Consider the following 14,841-nt stretch of genomic DNA (forward strand, 5'->3'; position numbering starts at 1 on the left):
TAGCCAAGGAAAGGTAAGGCTATGACCCATTGTTTTCCTGCGATCAATTGAATACTGTCATTTGCATTTAAAACGCTCTAAATTCGCACTGTCAATATGCCAAACAGCTGCTCGAGCTTTTCAGCATTCCATGGTGACAATCACACTATCATACATCATTGGCACCAGGATTTGCAATACTCTCAGTGTCAAAATTTTGTGGGGTTTTTTTTAAGAGGGAAAAAAAAAATCCTCCCCTCCCCCCAAAATACCCAAACCTGTGAAAAATCCACTTTTAAAATGATGGCGTTGGATGCTGCTAAGCAGGCCTTCACAGATGCCAACATATCAAAATTCATCTCTTTTCTTCCTCTCCTACAATTAAAAGGTAGTTAAGAAAGAGGCTGTTCCTGATAGACCCACCTTCTGTTTTCTCCTTTGTATGCGTATTATTCATTAGCAGTCTAATAAGAGTTTCAAAATGCTCTGTGCCTCTGCCAGCAGGGCATATGTATGTAGACATGTGCTTGTGACAGATAAGTACATAAACAGCATATTGGCACCAGAAAGACATCTGTGCCTAGAAAAACGCTTGTGATATGTACATAAATGACATTTTAGCTCTAGTCAAGTCCTTGTGGCTTTGAGAGGAATATGTGACTGTACTCTTCTCTGTGAATACTGAAAAGGTGCGCCTTAGACGGGAGAGTTTTCCCGAGGTTTACGGGGAGCCGCAGGATGCGGAGCAGCCCGGGTTGCGGCAGACGGTGGGAGAGCCGTGCCAGGGGAGGGTGGGCGCTGCCTCTGGCGCTGCCGCGGGCGCGGCCCCGGGGGGAAGCACCCGGCACCCCCAAATCCCACTCGCTGCATCCGGACGGGATGTGCCTGCGGGGCGGCGCTGGCAACGGAGGCGCAGCTCCCGGGGGCGAAGGGCAAAAAAATCTTGGACCAAAAAGCCAAGGGTGATGCACGGTCGGGGGGCACAGGGAGGGCTCCCTGCAGCACTTTCTGCTAACTGCATTTAATTAGCTGGCTGAAGTCTGAATGTGATCCCTTCACAACTGGCTTCTACAGCAGAAAAGGGACGTTTTGGACTCTAACAGAAGGGGACTGAGCATCCCATCTTCTGGGATCCCTCCCAGATGGCACAGGCAGACACTGCAGGTCTGCTCACACCACTTGGTTTAGGCTCGTAATGCCTCAGTTTGCCCATTCCTGGTGACAGCTCCCTGACTTGGAGCTCTAACGAGCACTGGAAATGTTGTGGCCAGGAGGTTACAGATGAGAGGTTTACGGTCCCAGGAAAACCTAGAGATTACTTGCACCTAGTCTGGGTGAGGGAGGAGAGAGAGAAGATGCAAAATTGGAGGCACTTTAGTATTCACCAAACACACACACAGCAGTAAATATGGACTTGGCTTTCTGATTCTGGGCATTGAAGTCAAAGTCTGGCATATATGGGGGCCCTTATGTCCTAGTGAAATCACCCCAAGTGGGGAACTTCAGCCTAAGAAGTGAGTTCAACCATCTCTTTGCTGAGTTTACCCCAGGAGGTTTGGGTGCTCCAGCACTCTCCATGCCTGGCTTTCTGAAATTACAAATCCCCTGTGGATTTCATTTGATCCAATAAAGTAAATCCTGAAAGGAAATGAGTGTCCTAATCTGTCACTGACTCCAGGTTCATCAAGACTCACCTGTGCTGGACCATGAAACAGCAGCTGCACCGGCGTGAAAACCTTCTGGAACGTGGATCGGGGTGGTTGCTGCTGTTCAAGAGCTTGCCCATGGTGAAAATGGCCTCACTTCCTTGGGTCTGACATAAAGAGGAGAGAAACAGCAAAACATTCCTTGCTGGAGATCAGGATGGGTCCTTGGACTTTGCTGAGCCTGTTTGTTGACATGACCTGAGCACGTGGCTCCCCGGGTGGGTGGGAGTCTCACACCTCCAATGTGATGGATGGAACAACAGTGGTGGATGAGCTGTTACTTGCCTGAAAAAAAGTGTTTTGGGGGAAAATTGTCTCCAGTCATTCTCATTTTGCATGTGATTTTTCCTACATATGTTTCTAATCATTAAGAAATTCTGTAGCTTAAATAATGCTCTGAAAGTACGGTAACTGTTGGACTACATTCTGTTGTAACCTTATTGAATTTCACTTCTCTGGAAAAAATAATGGGATACTATATCTTGAAAAACAAATGGTAATTGCATTTTTAACAGAATGTTTCTCTTTGTGTTTCAAAACCTTCTGCACACAGTTAGACATCTAGCCAGGGAAGAAGGTACAAAGCATATGGGCCAATTTCTGTCTCTTGGCTGTTCAAGATGCCTTAATATTCAGGCAGTGATGTGTGCCTGTCCATGCAATATGGCACAATTTATCCACATGGTATCCTTGAGCTCAGGTGAGGTGGTCAAAAGCTGTGTACTGGCATCAGGGGAGATATTTGAGGAGAAACTGGGGGAAGATGGGTCTACATCCTGTTCCCTACTAGATGTGTGGGTGAACATCCTCTTATGAACTCAAATTTGTGTTATTTGGTCTGCAGAACACCGAAGTTCCAGCATTCATGGTGCTGGCCAGAGAAACAGGTTCATCCTGCAGATGACCAAGATCTTACAGATAAGGATCCGGTCAACACTGCAGAGATTGGAGTTGTCCAACAATGTTTGCACTGCCTATGTGCCATGGCGACGTGACTTCCTCAGTGCTTTGGGGATTTGCACATCACCACGTGCTGAGAACTGGGTTGATTAAAGCCTGGGACCCAAAACAGAATCACCACAGTTTGATAACATGCTGGTGTTACTGTCTGCCAAGGTTAGGAGAGCCCTGGTAATACTGGAAGGCTCTTCCCTAATTCTTTGTAAATCTGGAGTGTTAAGAACTTTGTGAGGGTATGCATTTGGACATGTGAAGCTTCAAGGCAAAGGAATAGACTTGAGGTTTCTGACTGACAAGACACATGTGAGTACATGCAGAATGTGCTCCTCCTGCTAAAAATAACATTTCTCCTGTCAACCACGATGCACCCACCCCCACAACACCACCCAGAAGAACACATTAACACCTTGGCTTTGCACGTAGCCCGATTCACAGCAGCCACAAGTGGTAGAGGGATCTGCACTCTGTGCATGCTGACAAATCATATGGCACAGCGAGGAACAGAGGAGTGAAACTGGGCTAGCAGAAGTTGACGCCTTATCATCACAGTCCCTCTGAGCATGCTGTAGGCTGACACCTCCACCAACCGAGTCATCTCCCCGGTGCCAGGATGAGGAGCACGAGCCTGCTATCCTGATTTAGCCTCTGGTAAGCCAGGCTTGGCTTGCCACACCAGGAAGGCTGGAAGAGGCACGTGGACGCAAGCGGTGCAGGAGCACCGTGGGTGCGCCGGCATGAGGAGAAGCAAAGCACATCCAACCACTGCTGCTCACAGCTGTGCTATGGGGACATGTAAAATGTGCTTTATACACAAGGGATGTGAGATGTTTCTCCCACTGCTGTTCCCTGTTTGCTGCCTAATCCCATCTAGGAACCTGTAAATAATATTTCAAAGCAAGAAGGGTTGGGTTGCAGTAACTTTTGCCCCTAAAAAAGACTCCTGCCATAGCCAAGGTGCAGGTCTATCAGATATCCTGCTTGTGCTTCTAAGATAGAAAATGAAAGACAAGGACAGCAAAGCTTTTTAAAATGGTCAAAGACTAGAGAATACCAGATTTTTTTCCCCAATTATTGTTTCTTATGAAAAGTGGCACTTTTTTCCTTAAAAATTAAAGCTTTCTTTAAAGCTGAAGACACAGCATCCCTTGCCATAGCAGGAGGTTGGAACCAGAGGATCTTTAAGTTCCCATTCAACCCAAACCGTCATAGGATTCTATGGGAGTAAAAACTGACCATCCTTCAGAATTTCTCATATTAAGTTCTAGAAAAATAACTTGAAAACTCATTATTTATAGTTTTGCTTTAGTATACATTTTTCCCTTTGTAAAAGGGAAAAAATAAAGGAAAGAGAGAGCTGGAACCAAGTTGTAGCTAAATATCAGCAGGTGACACAAGATTGATTCCAAGTCATAGAGGTCACTGTCAGTCCACTGCAGCCTTCCCCCAGGACAGTGTGAAGCCTTATTCAAAGGAGATTTTCAGAAAACCCAAGAGATTTAAATGCATAAGTTCCAATCCCATGGCAAGCACATGAGCCTATGTTCCCACCCTTGAAATTAAGCTCCTTTAACTCTCATTTGTGTGGCTGGGAGAGCCCGGGGCCCCTGCAGTTCTTCCCTCGTCTGAACCTCCCCTGACAGCTCTGGCAAAGCCAGGAGGGCTTTGGCGGGCACTGAAGGCACCCAGCCCTTTGCAGATGGTGCTTAGCACTTAACAGGATCAGCCCCTCAGCCCCTTGTGTGGTGTCCATCACCTCAGATGCCTCAGCATCCCTGAAAGTGCGCGACGCCCACCACACGTGATCAGCCCCATAAGCTGCTTTCACCTCACCTCGAATGTTTGCTGTGCTGATAATCCCAGCAGGGTGTCCATATAAAGGAGCCCCTTGTTCAGGGCAAAAGGGAGGAATGCTCTTCCATAAGGAAATCAGGGAGTTGACAGACATGTAAAGCTAAAGGTTTGCAAGATTGTTTTTGCCTGGTCAAATGTTGTGAGGTTTCAGGGTTGTTTTTGGAGATCCTGGTGTTTAAAGTTAGTTATTCAGCAGGTGGTCTGGCAGCAGCTGTATATGGAAAAGCAGCTTCCAGTCAGCTATCAGCATTTCAGCTTTTTTTGTTTCTTCTCCAGTTGTTGCTTACTCCTGTTTTAGCAAATGTAACACCAGAATCAAGTCCCTTCCTGGGATGAAAACCTGCGAGTTCACCAGCCAAGATGGAGCCTCAGTTTTGGCCTGATTTTGTATCATTCTTGAAAAAGCTGAATGGTCGGATGCTCTTGGTGGTTCTGGTCTTGTCTCTTTTGATTATTGACCTGGTGAAAAAGAGACGACCCAAGAATTTCCCTCCAGGCCCGCAGCTCTTTCCTCTCGTGGGAACCTTTGTGGACTTTAAGCAGCCCCTCCACCTTGCACTGCAGAAGGTAAGAGCTCCATGGACATTTTCCCTAATAACAATATCTTACCCTTCCATAGCTCATATCACCACACTGAGAAGCAGCAAGGGCAGCCTCTGCAGAGCTGGATATATAATAACCACATGAGATAGATGACCCTTCTTGGTTTTATCTCTTACTATCACCTCCTCTTCCAGGGCAATAGGATGGTCCAATGGGAAAGAAATCCATAACAGAGGAAGATTTATATGTTCCTAATTTTTCTTCCCATCTGACTGTGACCACTTCCTTCTGGACCCCAGAAAGGGCTCAGAAGGGCTTGGCCAGGTGCTGGGGGACAGGTGAAAAGTGCTGTGTGACAGCTGAACTGTTTGGAGATCACCTCTGGAAATTGTCCTGTCATTGTCTTTGCTTGGAGGCCAACAATTCACCCCATCACATCTGAAAGAAACATTTAAAAGCCTGAGTTATGTCCTGTGGCTTCTTCTGTGTTGCAGAAAGAGGCAATGATCTCTCTGGAAAGGTTTCCACAGCTTTGACTCCCACCAGAGACAAAAAGAGAGAGATTTTATACATGCTGACTATTCTTCTCTGAAAAGGTGGAAGAAGTTCTGATATGCTGACTGCAAAAATCCTTTCTGGTGACTATTTGTCTCTTGCTTTTGCTTAGCAGGCCGACACCAGCCTGTCTACCCTGGGTGCTCTCAGGCCACCATCATGGGTGGTCCCTAAGGGAATCCTTAGGGAAAGAGGCAGCGAGTTCAGGATATTTTGTCAATACGCAGAGTTATTAAGAAAATTAATCCCATTTATGTACAAGTACACAATGACTGAGACACCCATTTGGTCCCAGGCTGGTGTCACGAGTCACCACAGCAGTTTGGGGTGACCCTGTGTGTCCTTTCATGTAGATTCATTCTAGAAGAGGATGAACTCCCTGACAGAGAAGATATGATCCCCCTTTTACCCTTATACATCTCAGAGGAGACACTAATGCCAGCAAAGTCCATGCAAGGAAAATGGCTGCAATTTGGCCATAAATGCAGTCAGGCTTAAAATTAGAAGTACGTGTCCAGCAATAAGCAGTTAGAGCTCCTATCTAAATGGGAGAGCTGGTGAAGAAACCATACTACTCTAGACACAAAGTTGATGAAAAGGATAATTTGTCATGCTTTGCCCTCAGCAGGAAGAGCCTGAGTGTGGTGACCCAGGTGGTGGGACAGAAAGGGACAGAGCAGATGCCCATCAGTTACAAAGCAACTTACATCCTTGTTACAAGCCAAACTGATGGAAACACCTGGTCAAGCCCAGGTCACACCAGATAACAGATATAAGCAATCCATCTCTCCCACACTGCAGCTCCCCAGCCCTTTTTATGCCTTCTCCAGCCTTCATGGAGTAGCTGAGATCGGATGGGACCTGTGTGCTTGGGTGTGGGTTTCTCTAAAGTCCCTTTGCTTCAAGCAGGGTTAAATTCAAAGTCAGATTTCCCTGTTCAAGGTCTTGGCCTGGTGAGTTTTGAACATCCCCATCTTCTTGTTCTCAGAGGACAACGGACTCTCTTTCAGCTTACAGGTCAGTACGGGAACATCTTCAGTGTGCAGTTTGGAAGTCTGACATTCGTGGTGGTCAATGGGTACCAGATGGTGAGAGAAGCTCTTGTCCACCAGGCTGAAATATTTGCTGACCGGCCAAATATTCCACTCCTCCAAGAAATATTTAAAGGCTTTGGTAAGCACAGCCACCAGGATTTTGGGACAAAACTTTCATCTCTTTGGAATGATAACTGTTAAAGGGAAAGAAACTGGTTGAATTCAACCCTTGTGAGCTGCACCTGTGAAAGTTTGCACAGGAGAAGGCAAGAATACTAATAATGTCACAGGGGTATGTTTTAATCTCTGTGAGATTTAGGGATGAAGATGGGCTCAAAACCAGATTTTAATGAAAGAGGAGAAATAAATGCAAGCTGCCCGAAGATCTATATACTTGCAGCGTTTCCCCTTGGTTTTCATTTCTCCTTTACTTTCCCTGCCTGGGCTGCACACAGCTCCAGAGACGGGGTGCTCCTGCCTGCAGCTCTGCCAACAGCGTGATAGTACTCAGAGTATTTTGGCTTACACCTTTTTTTCCCACGCAAAGTGACAAAGTAGCAGATTAAAGCAAATCCATACAGCTAGATCTTTAGCATAAGCCAATTACTCTTGAATTTTAATTCCCAGGAAAAGCCATAGCCTTTTCCACATCCACGAGCTTTGTTTGCCTTGGTTTGGGGTTTTTGTCCATGATGAATGGATATGGTTTCAGAATCCTAATACTCACAAATGACCCAGAGAGAAGATTTTTCACCTGTTTTTTCCACCTACAGGGCTTATATCATCCAACGGGCACATATGGAGGCAGCAGAGAAAGTTTGCTTTAGCAACACTGAAAAGCCTTGCTGTAAATTTTGAGGAAAAAGTGCAAGAGGAGAGTCGGTACCTCGTGGAGACAATTGAGGAGGAGAAAGGTGGGGGTTAATGCACAGCACTGTGCTCAGGGCTTCCAGCTAAATGAATGATGAGAAGTAAAACTCTTACCCCAGCACAGCTCCAAACGTGCAAAACATTTCTTCAATAGCTCAAATCTCTATCTTACACTTCCAGACTTTGCCTCTTAGCACTTATTTTAGACCTCAGGCCTCCTATTTTAGCTGTTCCTTATTAATATTAAGCAAATATATACTAGGTGGTTATTAAAACATGAGTGTTTACATGGCTAAGGAAGTGTCTCATGCATTCTGCAAAGAAATAAATACAGCTCTCCTGCTATCAGGCACTTCCACTCAGAGGCTTAGTTAACCTCTGCTTGTCCTTGGTTTTGCAAAGTATTTTAAAACTTGTTTAGTCAGGCTTTCCCTTTGTATCACACACAGATGAAGCGTGTGCCTTGCTCTTTTATGGTCCAGCTTTTAAAAACTGCCAGAGGGATATTAGTAAGAATAATTTGTATGTTGGTACATGGGTGATGTTGCACTTCAGCTTTAAATAGAAGCAGATGGGGTTGAGCTAATTCTATGGAGCTATATATAGTAAACAAGAAAGATCTAAAAAGGAATTGTGAAATTATATACTAAACTTGCTCCATTTTAATTGCTGTTGCACTGAACAGGCCAAATACTCCATGTTGCCAATTGATTATAGTCTTCTATAGTCCTAATCAATAAACTAATTAAGCTGCTGGTTTGGGCCTTTCTTCCCATTAGTAATGACAAATAGTGATCATGTCCATCACTTTAATATCTGAGCACCAGCCCGGTTTAATTACTTTCTTGAAGAGTGGAGAGAGCAGCAGTGCTGTGAGGAGTGCCTTGCATTTCAAAGTGATGCTGAACAGCAGCTCAGGGCTGGACTGGGCTTGTCACTGAGATCAGTCTCTTGCCACAGCAAGTGGCTCTCCAGGCTGCTGAAATGTGCTCAGGGAGATGAAGGTCTCTGCTCAGTAGCTGTCTCAGGGAACACAGATGTGACAAGCATCACATCACACTTCACTTTATAAATGAGCTCTATGGGCCACAGGAGCTGTTGCTGGGGTTTACAGGTGAGCACAGAGATCTGCAACCCTCTCCCCTCTCTCCTCCACCTCCCTTGATTTCTCCATGGCGGACAACTAAACCCCAGGGCAATGGTATTTTTGCAGTGTGGTTGTCCTGGGCTCCCTGCTCTCAGTGAAGCTTTGAGGGGTCCTCTCCTGGTGTTTAAAATTGGCACCAAACACAGGTTGGAGTGGGCAAAGTTGACAGCCACAGCACGGCATGCTGCTGGTTGTTTTCCCTGGAAAATGCTTCAGACTCTGCTTGGGCAGCTCAGTGCTAATGTCACTGCCTACCAGCAGCCTGGGCTGGACACAGGACGGGATGTCCTGGCCCATTGTGCCCAGGCTCCAGGGGGATGCTGGACATGATGGGGGTGGTGGGTACCCCAGGACATGGGGTGAAACCTCACACCACCATGGGTGAGAAGCAGGTCTCAGCCTGATTCACAGCTGTGGATCTGATAGAGAATATGGTTTTGACTGAGACTGAACAGGAAAAACAAATGAAACCTATCTTTAGAATCATAGAATCATGGAGAGATTTATGTTGGGAAAGATCCTTAAGTTCATTGAGTCTAAACATTAACACAGCACTGCCGTGTTCACCACTAAACCACGGCCCCAAGTGTCACATCCACACACCTTTCAAACACTCCAGGAATGGTCACTCCACCACTGCCCTGGGCAGCCCCTTCCAAAGCCTGCCATCCTTTCAAATGAAGACATTTTCCCCTCACATCCAGTCAAAATCTCCTCTGGCACAACTTGTGGCTGCTTCCTCTTGCCCTGTCCCTTGCTCCTTGGGAGACAAGACCAACTCTCACATGGCCACAACCTCCCTACAGGCAGTCTCCTTTCCTCTTCCTTCCTCCAGGACAGCCCTTTGACCCTCATTACAAAATTAACAGTGCTGTTTCGAACATCATCTGTTCCATAACTTTTGGGAGCCGCTTTGACTACCATGACAACCGTTTCCAGGAACTGCTGCACTCCCTGGCTGAAACACTGCTGCTCATCGGAAGTTTCTGGGGCCAGGTAAAGCCACTTGGATGTTTTTCCAGCTTCAGCTGCATGGAACAGCTCAGAAACTGGGATTTCTATGGCACTGGTATAATCTGCCTTTTCCTGTAGAAAAAGAGCCATGTTTAAAGGAAAATGACCAGGAGAATTGTTTTACATTAGATTGGATTTATACACAAAGCCTATCAGGAAAGCAAGGAAGTAAGTTAAAATTATTGGGACACATGGAGAAAAAAAAATACTACAGGATTGTGAAACCAATCTTATGCCTGACATAACCAAAAAACAACAGGAAAACCTTAAAAGAAGATCTTAAAAGAAAGATCTTAAAAGAAAATCTAAAAAGAAGAACTAGTAACACTTTGAAATTTCCGATCTTTTCCCACACCCATACCCCAACAAGTTTCTTAAATAACTTCTATTTAGGAAAAAAAATTGAGATTCCAGGTTTAGAAACCAAATAGGTGGATTTGGTGATGTATTTTCTGTATGGCCACACACCATGGTCTGATCTCTGTCCCCTCCATGGGGACACACTAAAGGGCTTAACTGCATCTACCTCTCCTGTGGCCACCTCACATTAGGGGGTAGCTTTGGCCATTCAGTATTTGAGAACTTTATCAGGAGAAAATATCTGTCCAATTCTTATCTTGTTTGCACTTGTTTACACCTATGTAAGTAAATTTGTACAAATTGGACAGTTACAGCAAGGATAATTTTTTTCACGGTAGCAAGCAGAGTTAATCAATTAATTGAGAGTCCCATCCTCTCAACTACGATACCTGCTCTTTTCTAACTCAAAAAATGCTCTTTTGCTCTGTTTGATCTCTTACCAGCTCTATAATGCTTTTCCTTTGATCATGAGATGGTTGCCAGGACCCTTCAGGAAAATCTTCAGGCACTGGGAGAAACTTCAATATTTTGTGAAAAGCGTGATTGCAAAGCACAAGGAGGATTTGGACCAGTCCGAGGCAGGAGATTATATTGACTGCTACCTGAAGGAAATAGAAAAGGTAGGAAGTAAATAACCAAAACCACCTAAAGATTAACCCATAGAATGATTAGAGAAGATTCAGGGCTGTTTTGTCAGGGGGGTTCTTGCCTCACATGTTGCCTTCCCTTCCCTACCTCTGCCACATCAAACTTTAGCAGCAGCAGAAGCCTGATCACTTAGAAAACATACAGATTTTTTTTTCCATTTGAAAGGATTTACACTTTGTCGTTCTCCCTTTTTCGTTCTGTCACACGGCGTAGGAGGACTCTCAGGGAACATGTTCATGTTTCTGTGAGCACTCGCATGCCTGTGTTTGCTATTGTGAAACTTGACATTTAAAAATGCTACCTGCTTTCAAGAGCCACTCTACAGCAACCAGGGTGTCTGTCAAAACAGTCCATAGGGCTTGAAATCCAGTGAAAGGCTGGAAATTTCCAAGCCCAGGTGTAGATAATAAAGGAGCTGTAGGACTTCAGTTACGCACAGGTGATTTTGGATTGGGTTTTAAAAGCATTCCCTCCAGAGTAAGAGCTTTCATTGCCATGTTTTTCCTCCAAGTTTAAGGGTGATACCAGCTCCTATTTCCATGAGGAAAACCTGCTGTGCTCCACCTTGGACCTGTTCTTAACTGGGACAGAGACAACGGCGACCGCCATCCGCTGGGCTCTGCTCTACATGGCCGCGTACCCCCACATTCAGGGTAGGGCCACTGAGGGATCCTCTGCTTAGCCCAAAATTAGGTAAGGGAAGCTCAGGGAACAGGGTTATGCCAGCTCTGCCACATCTTGGATATGCCTGTGCCGCAGGTATCCTCTTGGGAACCTTTTGAAGACAAGTCTTACGAGAAGCTGTTGAGGGAACTGGGAGTGTTTAGCTCAGAAAAAAAGGAGGCTCGGGGGACCTTCTCATGCTCTACAACTCTCTGAAAGGAGGGTACAACCAGGTGGGGGTCAGTCTCTTCTCCCAAGGAACAAGTGACAGGACAAGGGCAAATGGCCTCAGGTTGTGCCAGCAGAGGTTTAGGTTAGATATTAGGGGAAATTTCTTCACTGAAAAGGTTGTCCAGCCCTGGAACAGTCTGCCCAGGGGAGTTGTGCAATCACCCTGGAGGTGCTCAAAAGGAGTGAGGATGTGGCACTTGGGGACATGGTTTGGTGGTGGCCTGGCAGTGCTGGTTTAATGGTTGGACTTGATCATTTAAGAGGGCTTCTCCAACCCTAAAAATTCTATGAAGAGGGATATTTTTAACTTTTTTTGCTCCCTGTAGAGAAAGTGCAGCAGGAGATTGACGCAGTGGTCGGGCAGTGCCAGCAGCCCTCAATGGCTGACAAGGAGAAGATGCCCTACACCAGCGCCGTGCTGAGCGAGGTCCTGCGCATGGGCAACGTGGTGCCCCTGGGGGTGCCCCGCATGGCCACCAGCGACACCACCCTGGCTGGCTTCCACCTGCCCAAAGTGCGTGGGGACCACCGGCCTTCTTCCCTCCGGCCTTCATCCCAACAGCCTTCATCCTACCACCCTTTGTCCCAACAGTTTCCACCCTACCAGCCTTCGTCCCACCGGCCTTCGTCCCACCAGCCTTTGTCCCTCCGGCCTTCATCCCAACAGCCTTCATCCTACCACCCTCTGTCCCAACAGTTTCCACCCTACCAGTCTTCGTCCCACCGGCCTTCATCCCAACAGCCTTCATCCCAACAGCTTTTGTCCCACCAGAGCAGGGTCTTCATGACCCAAGCCCTGAATCTCACCTGGAAGGGAACCCGTCAGCAGGATCTTACAGAAATAACACACTTATTTAGAAAATACAAGTCCTCATGATGGATTCTGTGGGGTTGTTATGGGTCTCACCTCCTTACAGAGGAGAACTGTGAGATCCTCATGGTGTTGGCTGTAATTGACAATTTTAAAAGGTTTATGCCTTAAATTTTGTAAAAGAGATCCTCAACGTGTTATGGGAATAGAGGAAACATAGGAAAGCAAACAGTCTGGGTTTGTTAATTCTACACAATATTAATAATCATATATTAAAAGAAGCACTTGATGAAAGGCAGGTAATGAGTATTGTTTCACACACACTGTTCTGCAATTACAAAAGCAAATATAGGATTTATATATAACTGGTCTCTTCCCTCTATATGACTGGTTGCACTGAGGCAAATTTGAAAAATTCGGGCATTTTCCTCCACATTGATTAGAATATTTCTCTTGCTGATGGAGAATGTGGAGATAAACCAGATCAGTTTTATTTCTTATCTAAAAAAACGCATTTTAAAAAATCAATTGAAAATTACTTGATTAAATTTCTTCAAGGTCCTATGGGAATGCAATGCTACCAATTTAAAGTTGGTTTGCATTACCATCACCTGTTACTGCAGCTCAGGATGCAGATCAACACTCAGTGATCTGTAAAGACACACACAAAAGTGAACAATCCTGCAGGCTTTCACCCTAATTACATAGCTTAGGGGGGAAAAGGCCCGTTTTGCCCTTAAAACAGTGTCGTTTACAGAGCTAATAATAACCCAGTCTGACAACATTTCGGCTCCTGTCTGCCGTGTAATCTCCCCTTTTCTCCACCTCTCGCAGGGCACCACCCTGATGACCAGCCTGACTTCGATAATGTTCGACAAAAACGTGTGGGAGACTCCCGACACCTTTAATCCTGAACATTTCCTGGAAAACGGCCAGTACAGGAGGCGGGAGGCTTTTCTGCCCTTCTCTGCAGGTAGGGTGATGGATACAGAGGTGGCTTTTCTTTTTGCAAGGCTTTTATTTCTTCCCCAAGACACTGCTTTTAGAGTAGGGGGTACTGCTCCTGTTCAGCTTCCAGCCCGTCCCCACAGAGAAAATCCCAGTCACAGTTAATAGAAACTGCTCGGAGCGGGGACGAAATCAATTTGTTACTGCAGGATAAAAAAAAAAAAAAAAAAAAAAAAAAAAGAAAAGAAAAAGGCTTTTTCTTCTTGCAGAAGTTACATAACTGGTCGTTCAGTTTCCACGTCTCGCCTCTCGGAACAGGCGCAGTTTGCTCGGCAGCAAACTTCTGGGGAAGCTTTGAGCAGATTGTGTGGGTGAACATTGCCACCTAACCTTTCCAGGAAGAAAAGCCGCCGCAGCCTGTGCGAGGCGGCGCGGCCCGGAGGAGCCTCGGAGCTGGCTGGGCCTCGCTCGGGACTCTGTCGGGTTCTTTGTGATCCTTTTCCAGGTAAGAGGGCTTGTCCCGGGGAGCAGCTCGCCAGGACCGAGCTCTTCATCTTCTTCGTGGCCCTGCTGCAGAAGTTCAGCTTCCAGGCCCCAGCAGAGGCCGCGCTGTCCTTTGCCTTCACGCTCAGCCTCACGCGCTGCCCCAAACCCTTCCAGCTCTGCGCCGTGCCCCGGCACTGAGCCGGGCCTGGGCTGCCCCACAGCCCCCTCAGCCTCACAGACTGGGAAATGCCCTTCTCCTGACCGCCCTGCAGCCTCACAAACTGGGAAATCCCCTTCTCCTGACCACCCCAGAGATTTTGGGCTGAAATGATGGGCCCTGGAGGTCCAGCACCCGCTGGTATCCGGATGGCAGGGAAAGGGCACAAGGGCCCCATCCTGCCCGCTGCAGCAAACACAACCCTTGTGGCTTTTCCCTTCACCTCATTCCTGCTCCCTGCTACCAGTCTGACAAAATTCATGGATTTAAAAGCCTTATTCCCTAATTTCCACTGTCAGCAATTCCCAGAAAGGTGTCTGCCAGCTGCAAAATCATGGTTTGATGTTGACTTTTCCAAAAGGAATATGTCCATCACCCAGAGACCACTTAGCAGCCCCTAATGCTGCAGCACCCAAATAGCCAAGGGCTCCTGAGGTGTCCCTGCTCAGAGCAAGCTGCTGGCCTTGGACACAAGCTCTGGACTCAAGACAGCATCAGTTTGGGCTTTCAGGTGGCCACAGCCAACCCTGAGCCTCAGGTGGGATTGGGCTCAGGGTGGTGGACATTCCCTACAGCACCACGTTGCTGCTGTGTGATGGAAATCACAGAATCAAGGAATAGTTTGGGTTGAAAGGGATCTTAAAGATCAACCCCTCTGCCATGGGCAGGGACACCTTCCACAAAATCAGGCTGCTCCAAGCCCTGTCCAACCTGGCCTTGGACACTTCCAGGGATAAAAAATATCTAAAATATAAAATAGATCTCTGCAGCAGCAAGCATTGTTTTGGATCTCAAAAAGTATATGGGAATTTTAATTA

General features: G+C 46.5%; 1 protein-coding gene across 1 annotated transcript; it reads left to right on the plus strand.

The window, feature by feature from the left end:
- Positions 1-4,856: 4,856 nt before the first annotated feature.
- Positions 4,857-14,004, plus strand: LOC115906126 (cytochrome P450 2J2-like). Its single transcript, XM_030953058.1, has 9 exons — positions 4,857-5,063; positions 6,605-6,767; positions 7,402-7,542; positions 9,481-9,641; positions 10,463-10,639; positions 11,179-11,320; positions 11,888-12,075; positions 13,207-13,345; positions 13,826-14,004. Exons 1-9 carry the CDS (start codon positions 4,857-4,859, stop codon positions 14,002-14,004), a joined length of 1,497 nt encoding a protein of 498 aa, XP_030808918.1.
- The last annotated feature ends 837 nt before the right edge of the window (positions 14,005-14,841 follow it).

This window comes from Camarhynchus parvulus, chromosome 8 (genome assembly GCF_901933205.1).
Source record: "Camarhynchus parvulus chromosome 8, STF_HiC, whole genome shotgun sequence".
Taxonomy (NCBI): Eukaryota; Metazoa; Chordata; class Aves; order Passeriformes; family Thraupidae; genus Camarhynchus; species Camarhynchus parvulus.